Source organism: Momordica charantia, assembly GCF_013281855.1.
Source record: "Momordica charantia cultivar OHB3-1 chromosome 6 unlocalized genomic scaffold, Mcharantia_2.0 BLBB01000006.1, whole genome shotgun sequence".
In the NCBI taxonomy this organism is placed as follows: Eukaryota; Viridiplantae; Streptophyta; class Magnoliopsida; order Cucurbitales; family Cucurbitaceae; genus Momordica; species Momordica charantia.
This window is the reverse complement of record NW_028275164.1, coordinates 30,554,177-30,568,955: the sequence shown is the minus strand read 5'-3', so window position 1 is coordinate 30,568,955 and position 14,779 is coordinate 30,554,177. Positions and strand designations below refer to the sequence as shown.

Below are 14,779 nucleotides of genomic sequence, written 5' to 3'. Positions count from 1 at the left end.
TTGAAAGAAATAACAAAATTGAATTGCAATAAAATAAACAAAGAATAATTGCAGAAAGTTTAATTGAAGAACAAAACTCAAATAATTCTAGAAAAAGAAACTCAAAAAACTAAAGTTGATAACAAAGAAGAAAGGAAGAACAAAAGTATGGAAAAATGAGATGTCTTGAAGTGATCCATGGAAGCTCAATTTATAGGCTTGGGAGGTAACACGGTGTTGAGAAATCCATAAGAATTAAGCTGTGAAAAACTAGTAGCTGTAGAGATCTTAGGAAAGGAGACCAAATCTTGGACCAATTACTTGGTCAAAAGTGGTTATTCACATTTGATAATATAGGCATCGAATGTGGCTTAAACATTGTGAAGCGGGAACTTTCAAAGTAATTTGGTTAGCACATTCCTCTAATAAGTTGGAAATTTTGGCATGCGATGTGTCTGATGCATTGTGTGATCATCAATCTTCACTTTTCTTTAAAAAACCAACATATTTACACCAATAAACCTTCATTTACCGATAACTGAATGTCCAAGTCTTTAATCACAAAATATGCACATTTTTACTAAGATAGATGCATGATCATACACGTTTTATCCTAAGTTAACCCTTAACTAAGCATGCAAATCTATTCTTTTTAACCTTTAATCAAAGCTTATCAACTATCAGTATTCATTTTGGATCAAAAACAATTTTTTACCCATATCAATATTCATAAAGTTCCATGTTCGGTTGAGCATTTGGAATAACTCTAATACCATATCAATATTCATGAAATTCTATATTAAAATTAATTGACAATGAAAGAAGAGTAACTCATGTCGGTTAAAAACTTTTGTTAGATCTCTGATCCTTTTAACCTGAGATCCTCAACAACCTCAACAATCTAAATATAAATTACAATCATTTAATTTCTTATTTTTATTTACATGCCTTTCATCAAAAGTAAATCCAAACTAATGAATGGGTGGAGACTGTGGTGAAGGTTGCTTAGCTTCAAACAATTTTAAAGAGTAAATAATTAAAGTAAAATATTGTTTTGAAACGATTCTAGATTAAAGGTGAAAATGAAACTTCTTTTTTTAAATTCCCAATATCGAGACGTCGTGTGGTTTAAGCTACCAGATCTCTATAACCGAGACTGAAACACAAACTAATTTAGAACTCAAACACAAAACCTCATGGTAGATTATACCACAAGGTCCCATGTTTCTATCACTACACCATCAAACTTATCACTTGAACCTTATTTATTCGCTCTACTTCATATTGAGTTGTGTGAGATGTGTTTACAAAACTCGTACAAAACTCAGTAGTTAGCTATTGGCATATACTTCGATATTTTAGTCAGAAATATAGAAATAAATGTCTTTTAACTTTGATATCGGTGGAACTCGCATTGCATGTCGGTTTTATTTTGGGAATCATTAAAATAAAAGGCTTTTCATTATAGTTAAAAGCCAAGGGCATGAATGCGAATGCGGTGAAACTGAAGGTGAAGTTGACGGGCAGTGGACAGGGAACGGGCAGCAGCCCGGAGCCTAGCGTTTCGGGAGTCCACGTGGCATCCGTTGCTTGCCAGCGTCATCACTTCCATTTATTCCACGCCACTAAGTTTTCCACGTCACCCAAAATCCAGTGGGCCCCAACAGCCCACAGCAGAGGCGGATATTCCCCGCCTCGTCAGGAATTATTCCGTCCGCATATGCGAATATCCGTTGCCGCCACCTTCCAATTAATTAAATTTAATTCTATTTTTCAGTGACCATTCTACCCCTACTAAACTTTGCTTATTCACCACTTTGCCCGTCCATACGCTTCCTTGTGGAATTGACCGAAATGCCCTTCCCCGTCGTCGGATGGAATTCAAAATTTGGACAACTGTACCGAAATTGTTGTCTGCGTTTCCTTCCATTAAAAGAAACTAATTTTAATTTTAATTTTTAACTATGTAATTTGTGCTTGATAAGGAAAAAAAGATTTATAATATTCTTTTAGGAAATAAAATTAGAAAATTTTAGTTTTCTACCACTCAACTTGCCCCGTAAATTTTTTATCCTAAACTTTCAATTTCATCGACGGACCTTAGACTTAGATGAATGGATTACAAATGTCATTTTGATCTTAACTTAGTGGATAAAGCACATATTATCGTGGATGGTTCCATCATCCACTATATATCTTTTAAATTCAAAAAACATTTACATATAAATACGTTGTACAGGCTTAAAAAAGAGACAACATTAAGATCAACTTTTTTGTTGGAAGTGAGATAAAATTATATTTGAGAGTTCATTTAATGGTCAGTTTTTGCATTGATTTACTATGTTTTTTTTTTACAATATATGGGAGTGAAAATTCGATTTTTTTTTTTTGACCAGGTCTATGTTGGCAATTTACTATGACTTGATTTTATGTATTGATTTGTTAGTGCTTGATTTTCTATGAAATTAATAGGTTTTGAGAGTTTTTAATTATTTCTGAAAAAATTGGAGGGTGGATTTGTGTTGTGTTTTTAATTAAAAATGTAGTGTAAAAATTAAGTCACATTATTAAGTTATTAAGTTGAAGAGTAAAAATTGAAATTTTTTTCTCATTACTAATTCGACAGACATATGGGTAGTACATTTAAATTAGTAAAAAAAAACATATAAATTTAAATATTCACTATATGAGCAATTAATAAAGTTTTTGAGGTGTAAACCTACCCATTTCAACACTAAATCCACGAGGAAAAATTCCATAACAATATTATAAAATAAAAGAAATACAAAATTTCTTGATTTCAAGACATTTTTTGAAATGAACCTCATTCAGCTGATCAGAATATTTTTTATCTCCTTGATTTTAGAGATTTAAATCTCTATCAACTTGAATCGTTGAATTAGAGGGGTGGATGCAGGATTTGAATTCGAGCTCCGATCTTTGACCTCCAACAAATTTATATATCGATATGTTGCTAAGCTCAACATATTTCAATATCTTAATCTGACAAAGGATTTAGGATTTGGATTCGAGCTTCGACCAACACTATCTTCTTATTTATAGATGAAGTCTCCTCATTTGAATAGATCAACTCATTCAAGTCTAATTCAATTGAATTTGATCAGATTTTTAGCCTCGTTTCAAGTGAACATAGCACAAAGTATTTACCCATAACAAGTGGTAAAAAAAATAGCGATCCAAAACATATCATATCATTTAATTTGTAGTATTAGGAATAGGAAGTGATGTGATGCGAATATGGAATATTGAATGGAACGAATTTTATATGTAATGTGAGGATGGAGTGTACGGTCGCGGTGAGGGACGATAGGACTAGGAGGGATAATTATTGGAACAGCATGATTTTGGTGTGGGCCCCCATGGAAGACAAAGACGGGCGTGTCTGTTACTGTAACATTAGCTTAGCTGTGCCCTCTGAATTTTTTTATTTGTTATTTTTCAGTGATTATTGATTTCAAAATCCTAACACAAATTAATCATTCTAACGTTAAAAAATATGACAACATTTCATTTTTGGATCAAACTTATAATCTTTTGATTGGAGATATATGTCAACTACCGCTGAACTATGTTACTTTGTTTTGTTATATAGCTTTTATAACCATTTTCAAAATCTAGGCCAAATTTTGAAAATAAAAAAGAGTAGTTTTCAAAAACTTATTATTATTTTTGAAATTTGGCTTAGAATTATGTCATGAGAGAGATGAAAAGTTAATCAACGAAATTGTTAAAAAACAAGGATATATATTTTTTTAAATCAGAAAACTAAAACCAAAAAATGATTATCAACCAACATTTTAGGTATTAAAATAGAAGAATATCCCCTTCCACATTATTTAAAATAAAAAAAAAATCCAAAATTGTACTAGAGAAAAGTCTTACAAAGGGGACCAAAAATTGGAATTATCAAATTGGGAAGTGCTTTTGCAAAAAGTTGTAATATTTGATAGAGATTCCACAGGCAACCAACACCAATAATTGGAAATGCATGCAAATCTCAACCCATCAAATTTCATCAAATTTGGACAAATTTGTATTTGAATTGAAAATGAAGGGTTCTATATCCTTTTCATAAGCTTATCAATTTCCATTTCTTGTCTAATTCTTATATATTTTTATATTTATATTTTCTGAAAAGCCAACTCATATACCATTCTACAATATGACAAGCTACATTTCAAAATTATTTTTATTTAGTTTTTAATATAGAAGATAATCTATTCAATCATGTTTTTTCTTTTATTATTATTTAAAAAAGGTCTGCTTTCTAGGTTCAAGATAAGAAAGAATCATTCACATTTATTTTCCGAAAAACTAGCAAATTAGAAAATTGGTTCTTGTGATGTGATCAAGGAGTAAATCAATGAGTTTATAAAAATTATTTCAATTAAGAATTAAATTATTTTCATTCCCATCTAATATGCTACAAAATATTCTTACGTGGTTAATGAACTTTAAATTTTGTGTTAACATACCATTATCGAAAACTTGTCAACTGAACAAAAATTATATGCCACGTAGACATTATTTAAAAATTACGTGGGGTAGACAAATAGTTCGAATTAGTTCGAAAAACACTAATTAAATTACATGTCATTTGTTTACCCTCTATCCAATGTCTAAACTCACATTAATGACAATGACTTATTAAACACAAAATTGAAAATTTAAATTTAAAGGTGTATTAAAACTTTTAAAATATAAAAAATAAATTTATATTCATCTAAAAAGTTTCACTTCTACCATTGAAATATATGAGATGAACAAGATAAATGTTAACTTCTAATCAAGTCAGATATTTTGGATTATATACTTTTCGTGTAGCTTTAACATATTTTTCAAAGTAGCTTTCAAACTTTTTGAAAAACTAATTACATGAAAAAGACCATAGATATTGAATTATTGGGGTTTGATCAAGTGTTTTTGGAAATTTTAGAAATATTTAGTGGCATTATATCCAAATATTTTAATCAATGGTTAAATTATCGACGACGACTATATATATGTAGCTTTAATTTTTGGGGAATTTTTCAAAATACTCTAAGACTTTTTTAGTTGGAAAATTTTCTTCCTATTTTTTCGTTAAAGGAAGCGTTGAAATGCTAAAAAATATGTCTATCGTGAAACTTTGTTCGATCTTTTAACTTTTCATTGTAATATTAGGCCTCTTTAAATCTATTAATATTCAAATAGTAACATCTCTCTTTATTACATCTTTATATTTCTATTATATCATAAAAAAAAATCAACAAAATACATTTAGAAAAAAAAATACTTGTCCTCACCATCGTTGAAAAATTGACAACTTATTAATCCTCACCGTTAAAGAGTCGAGTATTTTTCTTTAAAAAATATCAAAACGTACATTAAATTCAATAGAGGGAAAAAAAATAAAATTACAACCATTGTTCAATAAATAAAATACTTATTATCATTTTTGAGTTGATATTTTGATTTCTCGTTCTCACACAGCAATTTTTGAATTAAAAAAAAGGACAAAATAAAAATTATTAATAAAAAAACGATACGATAGGGAGAAAGAGAAAGAGGAAAGAGGAACTATAAGCGGTTTCTTTTATTATTTCCAATTAAAGAAAAGGAAAAAAAACTGCAGGGGTATTTTCGTCCGAAGGGAACCCATTTGAGGGAAGGAAACTGAAATGGGATTAGAAAACGAGGGAAGGGCTTTAAGGTAATTTCACAAGGGCAAAATAGTGATTGCCATCGGCTATTAAGAATCCGCCGCATAGAGTTCCATTGTCTATATGAGAAGAAAGAAAAAAAATATAAATAAATAAAAGGAGGAGAAAACTGAGCGAGCGACTCTGTTCGTTGAGAGATCCTGAAAACAAGGCAGAGGGAAGCTTTAGAGAGAGAGAAATCGAGATTCAAGAGCTCAGGAGAGAGGAATATAGCGCGCAGAAAGCCCAACGACCCCATTTTTTTCGATTCTAAGGTGCAGTTTCTACCAAAAACATAATATGCGTATCTCCCAAGTCAATATGTTTTCTTCGTTTCTAATCTTCTTTCTGTTCGAATTTCCTTCGCCCCTTTGCTTTTCTGAAATATCTCTTCTTCGTCTTGGATCAACATGTAAGCGTTTTCATTCTGTTCAAGCAACGGTCTCTGGGTTGGATGAATCATTTTGTAGCTATATGATTTTTCTGTTGGTTTTTTCTTTACGTTACTGCGATTAGAACATTGATTTGGTTGTTTTTTCATTTGGGTTTTTGTTGCGGAGGGGTTGTAGAATACGGATTTGTTCGATGGTTTCTATTATAACTTTCCGACGGTTTTCGTGGTTTGTGTTTGGGCGAGTTGGATCGTGATTTTGATCTTAATGAAGTTTGTTGAGTTTGGTTTTCAGTTTGCTATTTCTTTGAGAATCTGTCTGGAAACTTATTTTTCTTCTTGTTTCAAACTATTGGGATTGGAACCTTCCTAGTCCAATTTTGTTTCTGGGGTTTTATTTGCCAACTTCTGATTGGCCTATACTTGAGGCTCTGCATCTAAATACACGTTTAACTGAAGGATCGTCTCGTCTGACTAAATTCTTAATTCGTAATTGAATTTTGTGAACTGGACTGGAGGATCGCCTTCTTTTTGAAAATCTGCCTAATGTGAGATTCTGTAATTTTCTGCAGATATTCAATCTCGTCTCCTTCACCCTAAGAGTTGGTAATGGGATCATTATCAGAATCTGAACGTGAAGTAAATCACAGGAAGCCTTATGGTATCAGATTTTTGGAGTGGATAAGGAAAAGGCCTCTTTCCTACAAGGCTCACCAAGCCATTGTTCTACTTGTCACATTCTTGGCTTATGCTAACTACCATGCCTCTCGAAAAACTACGAGCATTGTTAAGAGCGCCCTTGATCCGCTATCTCCCGAATTGGGCTTGAAGTTCCCATGGAAATCGAGCTATTTGCGTGCACCGGTTAATAGTAGTAACCGTGTGTCGCTCTCTGCAGGTGGTTGGGCTCCATTTGATGCAGCAGAAGGGACATCTTTACTAGGTGAGCTTGATTTGGCTTTCCTAGGCGTATATGCTGGGGGAATGTACTTCTCTGGCCAATTGGGCGATAGAACGGATTTGAGGATATTTTTAACTGTGGGAATGCTGGGAACTGGTCTGTTTACTTCGCTCTTTGGAATTGGATATTGGGCAAACATCCATACTTTTTCTTACTACTTGATAGTTCAAATGATTGCTGGCCTGTTCCAATCCACGGGCTGGCCTTCCGTTGTTGCGGTGGTCGGTAATTGGTTTGGAAAGAGCAAGAGAGGTCTAATAATGGGAATATGGAATGCTCACACATCTGTTGGCAACATTAGTGGCTCTCTGGTTGCATCTGCCTTGTTGAGCTATGGCTGGGGTTGGTCCTTGGTTGTTCCTGGTTTTATCATTGCCTTTACGGGTTTGGTAGTGTTTCTGCTTCTTCCCGTGCATCCAGAGTCGGTTGGGATCGATAAAGAAGGGGATGACTTGGACTCTCCTAGGAAGATTGGGGAGGGAATTACAGAACCTCTATTGAAATCTGCATCGGAGACTGATAAAGCAGTCGGTTTTATGGAAGCATGGAGAATTCCCGGCGTTGCGCCTTTTGCATTTTGCCTCTTCTTTGCCAAATTGGTGGCTTATACATTTCTTTACTGGCTCCCTTTCTACATTAGCCACACAGGTAGAGCTTCATTTCTCTTTCTTATTTGCTTATGAGATCTTTAAAAATGAAAGATAAATTTTGGCATTAGAATGTTCTTATTTGATTCATGATCTGTCATATTCTTCTGTTTCAAAATGATAAGCATTCCTAATACGATGGAACTAACTTGTGGCTAATGGCTCTTACAGTTATCGACGGGCAATATTTGTCAAGTACCACAGCAGGAAACCTTTCAACGTTGTTCGATATCGGTGGGGTGGTAGGAGGAATTCTGGCTGGTCATATTTCTGATCGCCTTGGTGCTAGAGCCATAACAGCTGCAAGTTTCATGTACTGTGCTATTCCGGCCCTCTACTGCTACCGAAACTACGGTCACGTATCCGTGACTATGAATATAGCTCTCATGTTCATCACTGGCATGTTTGTCAATGGGCCATATGCTCTTATAACAACGGCTGTCTCTGCTGATTTGGGAACCCACAGTTCACTGGAAGGGAACTCTAGAGCACTTGCTACTGTGACAGCAATCATCGACGGTACTGGCTCAGTTGGGGCTGCGATTGGACCATTGTTAACCGGATATTTATCAGCTAAAAGCTGGAGTTCGGTGTTCATTATGCTGATGGCTTCAGCTCTAATAGCAGGGCTGTTTTTGACAAGGCTTGTTATAGCTGAGGTGACTGCAAAAATCGAAGAGTCGAGATTGAGAGGAAGGGTTACATCCAGGAGTCCAGTACTCGAAGTGTGAGCTAGCAATGACGACGACAACAACGACAACAACTGCACAATGCCATTGTATTTAGCCCGTGTTTATTTCATAAGAAGGTTTTGAACATTGAATCAGAACCGTGGTCGTTAACGATTTTTCCCCTTTTTTTCGGGGCCAGGGGAGAAGATGAAGATCTCCCCCAAAGTGTTGTTCATTCAAGGAGAGGATTTTGTCACAGCTTCTCCCATGAATGATATAGTTTGTTGAATATGGTGGAAGAAAGTGAGTTTGGTATTGTACATTATTTTGCATTATGGTAGAAAGTTAAAAGTTGTGATCCTGAAACACCAGGAATTAAGCATGTAAATCTAGGGCAGAAGGCACTTTTCATGGTGTGAATTTATTAAATGATAAAAAAAAAAGTTACAGAGGAGAAACAAGAACTCCTAGCCTACTTCGTCGTAAGTTCCAATTTCCTCGATTACTATGTCAAAGATAGATAGTTTAATCTCGACTATAATATTATTTTGGTCTGTTTATTTTTACATTTGGTTCATTTTAATTATGTACTTTCAAAATATTTATTTTTCAATTTTGGTTCATTTTAATTTTATCTTCAAAAGGTTAGTTTGGGTATTTTAAAAGTGATCATTTTGATCCCTTAATTTTATTTTTAATCTCTATTTTTTTTTATCACAATTACGACGCCGCATTATCCTCGATATATTTCTTGAAGTCTAACCATTGCTTTATATTAAAATGTTTTGTAGAATTTATTTAAAATTTTGTCAATATGTATCAAAATGATAACTTTTTGAAAGAATATAGATTAAAACGAATATTTTAAAAATACTAAAATAACTAAAGTTGGAAGGACATGAACCAACTTATAATATGATGTTTAGTTTATAATTAAAAAATATTTTAAAAATCAAACCTAGGGGCAGGCCACGTCTCGGAATTAAGACTTCTAACATTTTTCTAACTTGCCTTTGGTTCTACTCATTCCTTTTCAATTTTTTTTTTAAGTGTTGAATGAATAATGCATACGACAATGACGAGCATTTAAATTATTGATCATATTTTGTTGTCATTATTTTTTAAAATTATTTATGGTTAGTTAAAGTAATGATATTAAAATTTTGTCTTTTCTAAATATTTTAAATTTTGTATATTTCCCTCCAAAAAAACGAGTGTAGAATCCTTTTGGTTTTTTTTTTTAAATCAAAAAGGAAGAAATTGTGCTGCTGTTTTCATGCCACTAGGTCATGTTTCATGCTTCTATGAAAATCCACTATTTTTATTTGTTTTCATTTTTTAGGGTTTTAATTTTCTTTCGTGGGTAGAAATGTCCAAGCTTCTAATTGAAATATTTATTTTCCGAATTCAGAAATTAAAACAAAAATAAAGCAAATTTGAAAATTCAAATACTAAATTAGAATTTAAACATTATTTTATATATACACACACACACATACATTCATATAATTTTACATAAAAAAAAAGAAGCTTACGTTAAAAATATAAAAGAATTCAAAACCAAAACAAAAAGTAAACTATATTTTTTCAGGTTAAATTTTGATGCTTTACAGTAGTTTCTAATAGATTCTTGATTTTCTCTATAATAAGTTTGGTAGACACATTAAACACTTTTTAATAATTTAAGTATATGTCAAAAAAAAATTTGTGTCTAATAAGTCTTTAAATTAAAAAAAAAAACCTTATAGATAATTGACGTATTAGATACAAAATTGAGATTTAAGAATTTTTAAAATTTGGAGACTCACTGGACAACTATTAAAGATTAGGCTTGCTTGGTATGCGATCCAAATTACGTTTCATCCAAATAATGGAAATTATGATTTTTCAGCATGTAGAATTATATTGAAAATGATAAAACATTGATAAATAAACTCTTTCATATTTCATATTATCGACTCATTTCATTTTTGTTAAAATTAAAATAGGTAAAATAAACATATTATAAATTATATAATTTTTTTTAATATACTTATAAATTATATAATATTGCAAAATAATAATTATCCAAAATTTATAACATATATATTAATTAATAAAGTAATACTGTTTTAGATCCAACTACATAATTGATCGGTAACTATTAGTAGTTTATTGTTTAAATTAAGATTCATTTTCAGGTATGTTACCAAAAAAAACAGATTAGTACATAGATGGTCTATTTAGAAATCGTAAAATGATTAAAACGTATAGAATTTACGCTTTTGTCATGAAACAACTACTAGTATATTCTTTGATCTATCTCAATATTAAATAATTATTAAAATCTAAAATTGGTAAATTGGGAGGTAAAACCCTTTAAAATGTGCTAACGATACTTTCCAAAATTAAAAAGTCTCAAAACCCCAAAAAACCATCCATTTTCGAAACTCACCCCTTTCTTTTTCTTCCGACCATTTTTCTTTTCTTCCTTCGACCGTCCGTCGCTGTCTGCCTTCCTCTCCGACCAGCTCCGTTTTTCTCTGTTGCAAAAGCATTTCGTCTGCGTTTATCCCCTTCGAGAGGAGATTTTCGTCGATTCTTCTTCGGTCGTTTTTGCATGCCTTCGTCTTCGACCGACGTTTGCCTGCCTTCATCTCCAACCGCCTCCATTTTTCTCAGTTACCAGAGCAGTTCATCTCCCGATTGAAAGGTTTGCATTCCAACGGTCGTTTTCCATTTCTGATTTCGTGTGAAATATTGTATATATGAGGATATATATTATAGTGCTTTGATTAGGATATATCTTATAACTCAACTTGTATATATGCAGATATGCGGATATATACTATATAGTGATTTTGAATGTATATATGCAATTATATAAGTGGATATATACTGTGATTTTGAATATATTTTTTGAGTATGTGGATATATGTTTATTGAGACTTCAAAAGATGTTTTTGTTGAAAATTAGTATGGGCCACAATTAAATGATTATAATAATAATTTATGGAATTAAATTTTTTATATATAAAGAAAAAAACAAATAACTATAATAAATTAAATGCAATAAATAATGATGAAATTGAAATTAAAATAAAATCCTACCTAAAGAAATCTAAAAGTGTAAAATTAAAAAAAAATTAAAATGTAAATAAGTTTCTAAAACAAAACATTATCTATATATATAAATGTGATATTTGTACGAATTTTGAAAACTAAAAAAGAAACATGGGCCGATAACCCGATTGTGCCCCGGCCCAGATAACATTAGGCTCAATATAAAAGGAAGAGTTGAGTTCAGATCGAGAAGAACAAATTCAAAATTTTGAAAATCAGAGATGGCGACATCGGCGCGAGGAGGGATGAAGGATTTCTACAAGCAAACGAAAAAGGGCGGAATCTCTAAGCCCAAGCCCAAGCCCTCTTCCCGGAAGACCAAATCTCCGGCCAACGCTGCCGCTTCCGCCTCCGACGCCGTTCACCCGCCGGCTCTCGTTTCTTCGTTAGGTTAGGTCTCTTTAAACTATAATTACCCTTGTTTCTGTAAATAACCCTATGGACTTATGCCTCGTGATTATGGCGTTTCAGCACGTTTCTTAGTCCAGAAGATTCCGGATGTTCTTGCTATTAGGAGGCCATCCGGTGTTAGGGTTTTTTAACTTTTCGACTGAAATTTTTTTATCCGTTTAATTTTGTTCAGACTTATGCTTTGTGAATATGATTGATTAAGCACGTTTCAGTCGGGAAGTTCTTGGGTGTCAAATTCAGTTCAATACTTGAATTAAGGACGTACATTGTTTGGTTTTATTGATCTTTCGACTGTGGAATGCTATCCAATTAATATGTTTAGACTTATGCCTTGTGATTATGAAGGATTATGCACGTTCCACTCAAGAAGTTGTTGGGTATCAATTATGAAATAGTTGAATTAAGTACATCAATAGTTTGGATTTCTTAATCTTTCGACTGTAAAATAACTCCAATTAATATGTTTATGCTTATGCCTTGTGATTATGAAGGATTAAGCACGTTGCACTCGAGAAGATGTTGGGTATCAATTACAATATAGTTCTTCAATAGTTGGATTAAGGGCTTCAAATTTTTAGATTTATTTAACTTTTTACTGTGTACTGATGTGTTTGGATGCTTTATATGGCTATACTATTGGGATGTTTGTAAACACACATACTTTTTGCTTCATCAATTTTTATAACTGCAGTTTGTTTCATTTTGAATTTTGTTTTAGATGATTACAGCGAGTCTGAGAATATGCTGAGGCAATTTGATATGAACAGTGCCTATGGTCCTTGCCTTGGAATGACTAGAATGGAACGGTGGGAGCGTGCTCGTAAGTTTGGTTTGAACCCTCCAAAAGACATTGAGACACTCTTAAAGGCTGGCGAAGTGCAGTTAGAGTGCTTGTGGGATGGCCGAGTTTGAACGCCACTATGCTGTCTGTGTTATGTTTGGTTAATGTATGAAGCCTGTGCTTTTGAACAAAATGTTCAGCCTCTGGCTGAAATGATGATGCCCTCTTTTCCTATGATATGAATGTGCTCAAATGTTTGCTGATGTTGGCTCTCAAGTTATTTACTTGTCAGTAATGTGTTTTGCAGACCTCTAATGAGTAATTGTATAGCAAAAGTTGGTCACTTTCTTCCTTTCCTAGGTTTGTTGCTATATCAGCTCAAATGTTTTTAAGTTTCTAACTTGGTTTAATGTGTGGCTAAGATGTCTGTGGATTGAACTACATAGAATGAGGAGGAAGATTAGATAATGAGTATGTGAACATGAAAAGCTATAGCATTTGGTTTCTTGGTTTATTTAAAATGTTATTCAATTCAGACAATCCCAGTTCACTGTTTTCTTGTTCACGAGGTTCACTCTCGTCCTGGTGCCCACGGAGTTGGAACACTGTGGAATATGCAGTTCTGCAGGTTCTGTATGTTGAATTCTCTTGATTATGTTAGAATAACCGTTATGTTGATCAAATTTATATGTTGTATATCTGAGAAGTGTGTATGAATGCCAAACTATATTAGAGAAAATGAAGGAGTTGAAAAATGGAAGGGGTTATGATTGGTAAGGGAAGTCTTATGGAAACAATATATATAGAAGATTACAGCACTATACCGAATTTTGCCAGAGTCTTACAAAGATTCTATTGTATTTTTAAAATTTTCATTTATATATTAACATAAGGTTAAATTATATAAAATGCTGAGAACTTTAGGATAGGTTTTAATTATATTCTTATTATTCAAAGATTTATTTTTACTTTAAATCTATCCTTCCATCAACTTTTTTCTTGTTAAAATGAAGAAGGAAATAATGCGGAGGTGAATCGTAAAATTAATGGTACACATGGGCAAAGGTAGCACATGATAGGTTTCTATTATGCTATTGAGTATTTGAGTATATTTTTAATGATGTCAAAGTTGTTTAAAAGTTGTATTTTAACCTTTAATCTTTTTTATTATTATTATTTTTTTTTTTAAGAAAAGAACAATAATGTCATTAGTTTTTCCATTAAAAGGGTGGAAATGTAACATGGTTTTGAATATATTATATGTGGACACCTATCGTAGAGAATCGTAAACAAATCAAAGGATTTTAGTCTGATTTAAAATGATGTCGATAGTGTCGATTAGGAGAGGAAATAGATTTGAGGATAAGAGCTTTAGTCAAAATCACGTCGTTTATAGGAGAAGTCATGCACATGCATTGAAGAAAGAAAGCTTAGCAATGGTATATGTTGGTGAGAAAGAAACTAGACTAATAGAGGAAGACATTTTTTGTTCTTAAAAGATGAAGAAATTTGTTGAACAATAGTAGTGGTAGAAAATCAAGTTTTTAATTAGGGGCATTATTTATTTCCTTGTATATATATATATATTTATATTTATATGACTCTTCGGCTGACCCCATAATTGATTCCAATGCTTTCTATTTACTTCTCCAAGGTTTGTAATAACTAATATTAACATCATGGTTCTTTCAAGTGTAATTAATAATATCCCGAAGACAACAATTACTTTTCATGTCCATGATTGTTTTCGCACACTGACGGACCATCATTGAGGTTGCCTGCCTATGATCATTCTTTACAACATCAATATCCTCCACATATTTCCTAATATCTCATATTCTGCCATCTAAGTAATTAGAAGAAAGGAGGTACCAAGACACTTTAAAACCAACTTTTTTTGTTGGATTTTACTGTTTTGCCCCCTTTAAGGCTCAATTCTTCCTTGCTTAGAAAAGCACAATTTTTTTTCAATACAACGTTGGACGGGAAACCATGAATTTGACTCGACTCGGATCCATTAGTATAAGTTTCTTGCATTTATGGTAGGATATCTGTACTAATGTCTCACCTCCATTCATGGGGTCCGTGAGAGTATAACTCTCAAAGCTAGGGTAGATGTTGAAATTTACATTGG

General features: G+C 32.6%; 2 protein-coding genes across 2 annotated transcripts; both read left to right on the top strand.

The window, feature by feature from the left end:
- Positions 1–5,752: 5,752 nt before the first annotated feature.
- LOC111022675 (putative glycerol-3-phosphate transporter 1) lies at positions 5,753–8,826 on the top strand. The gene is made up of 3 exons (XM_088125963.1): positions 5,753–5,956; positions 6,645–7,681; positions 7,852–8,826. Exons 2-3 carry the CDS (start codon positions 6,682–6,684, stop codon positions 8,409–8,411), a joined length of 1,560 nt encoding a protein of 519 aa, XP_087982089.1. The 5' UTR covers positions 5,753–5,956; positions 6,645–6,681; the 3' UTR covers positions 8,412–8,826.
- A 2,808-nt stretch (positions 8,827–11,634) lies between these two features.
- Positions 11,635–13,000, top strand: POLD4 (polymerase delta 4). Its single transcript, XM_022300501.2, has 2 exons — positions 11,635–11,843; positions 12,583–13,000. Exons 1-2 carry the CDS (start codon positions 11,675–11,677, stop codon positions 12,774–12,776), a joined length of 363 nt encoding a protein of 120 aa, XP_022156193.1. The 5' UTR covers positions 11,635–11,674; the 3' UTR covers positions 12,777–13,000.
- Positions 13,001–14,779: the final 1,779 nt, after the last annotated feature.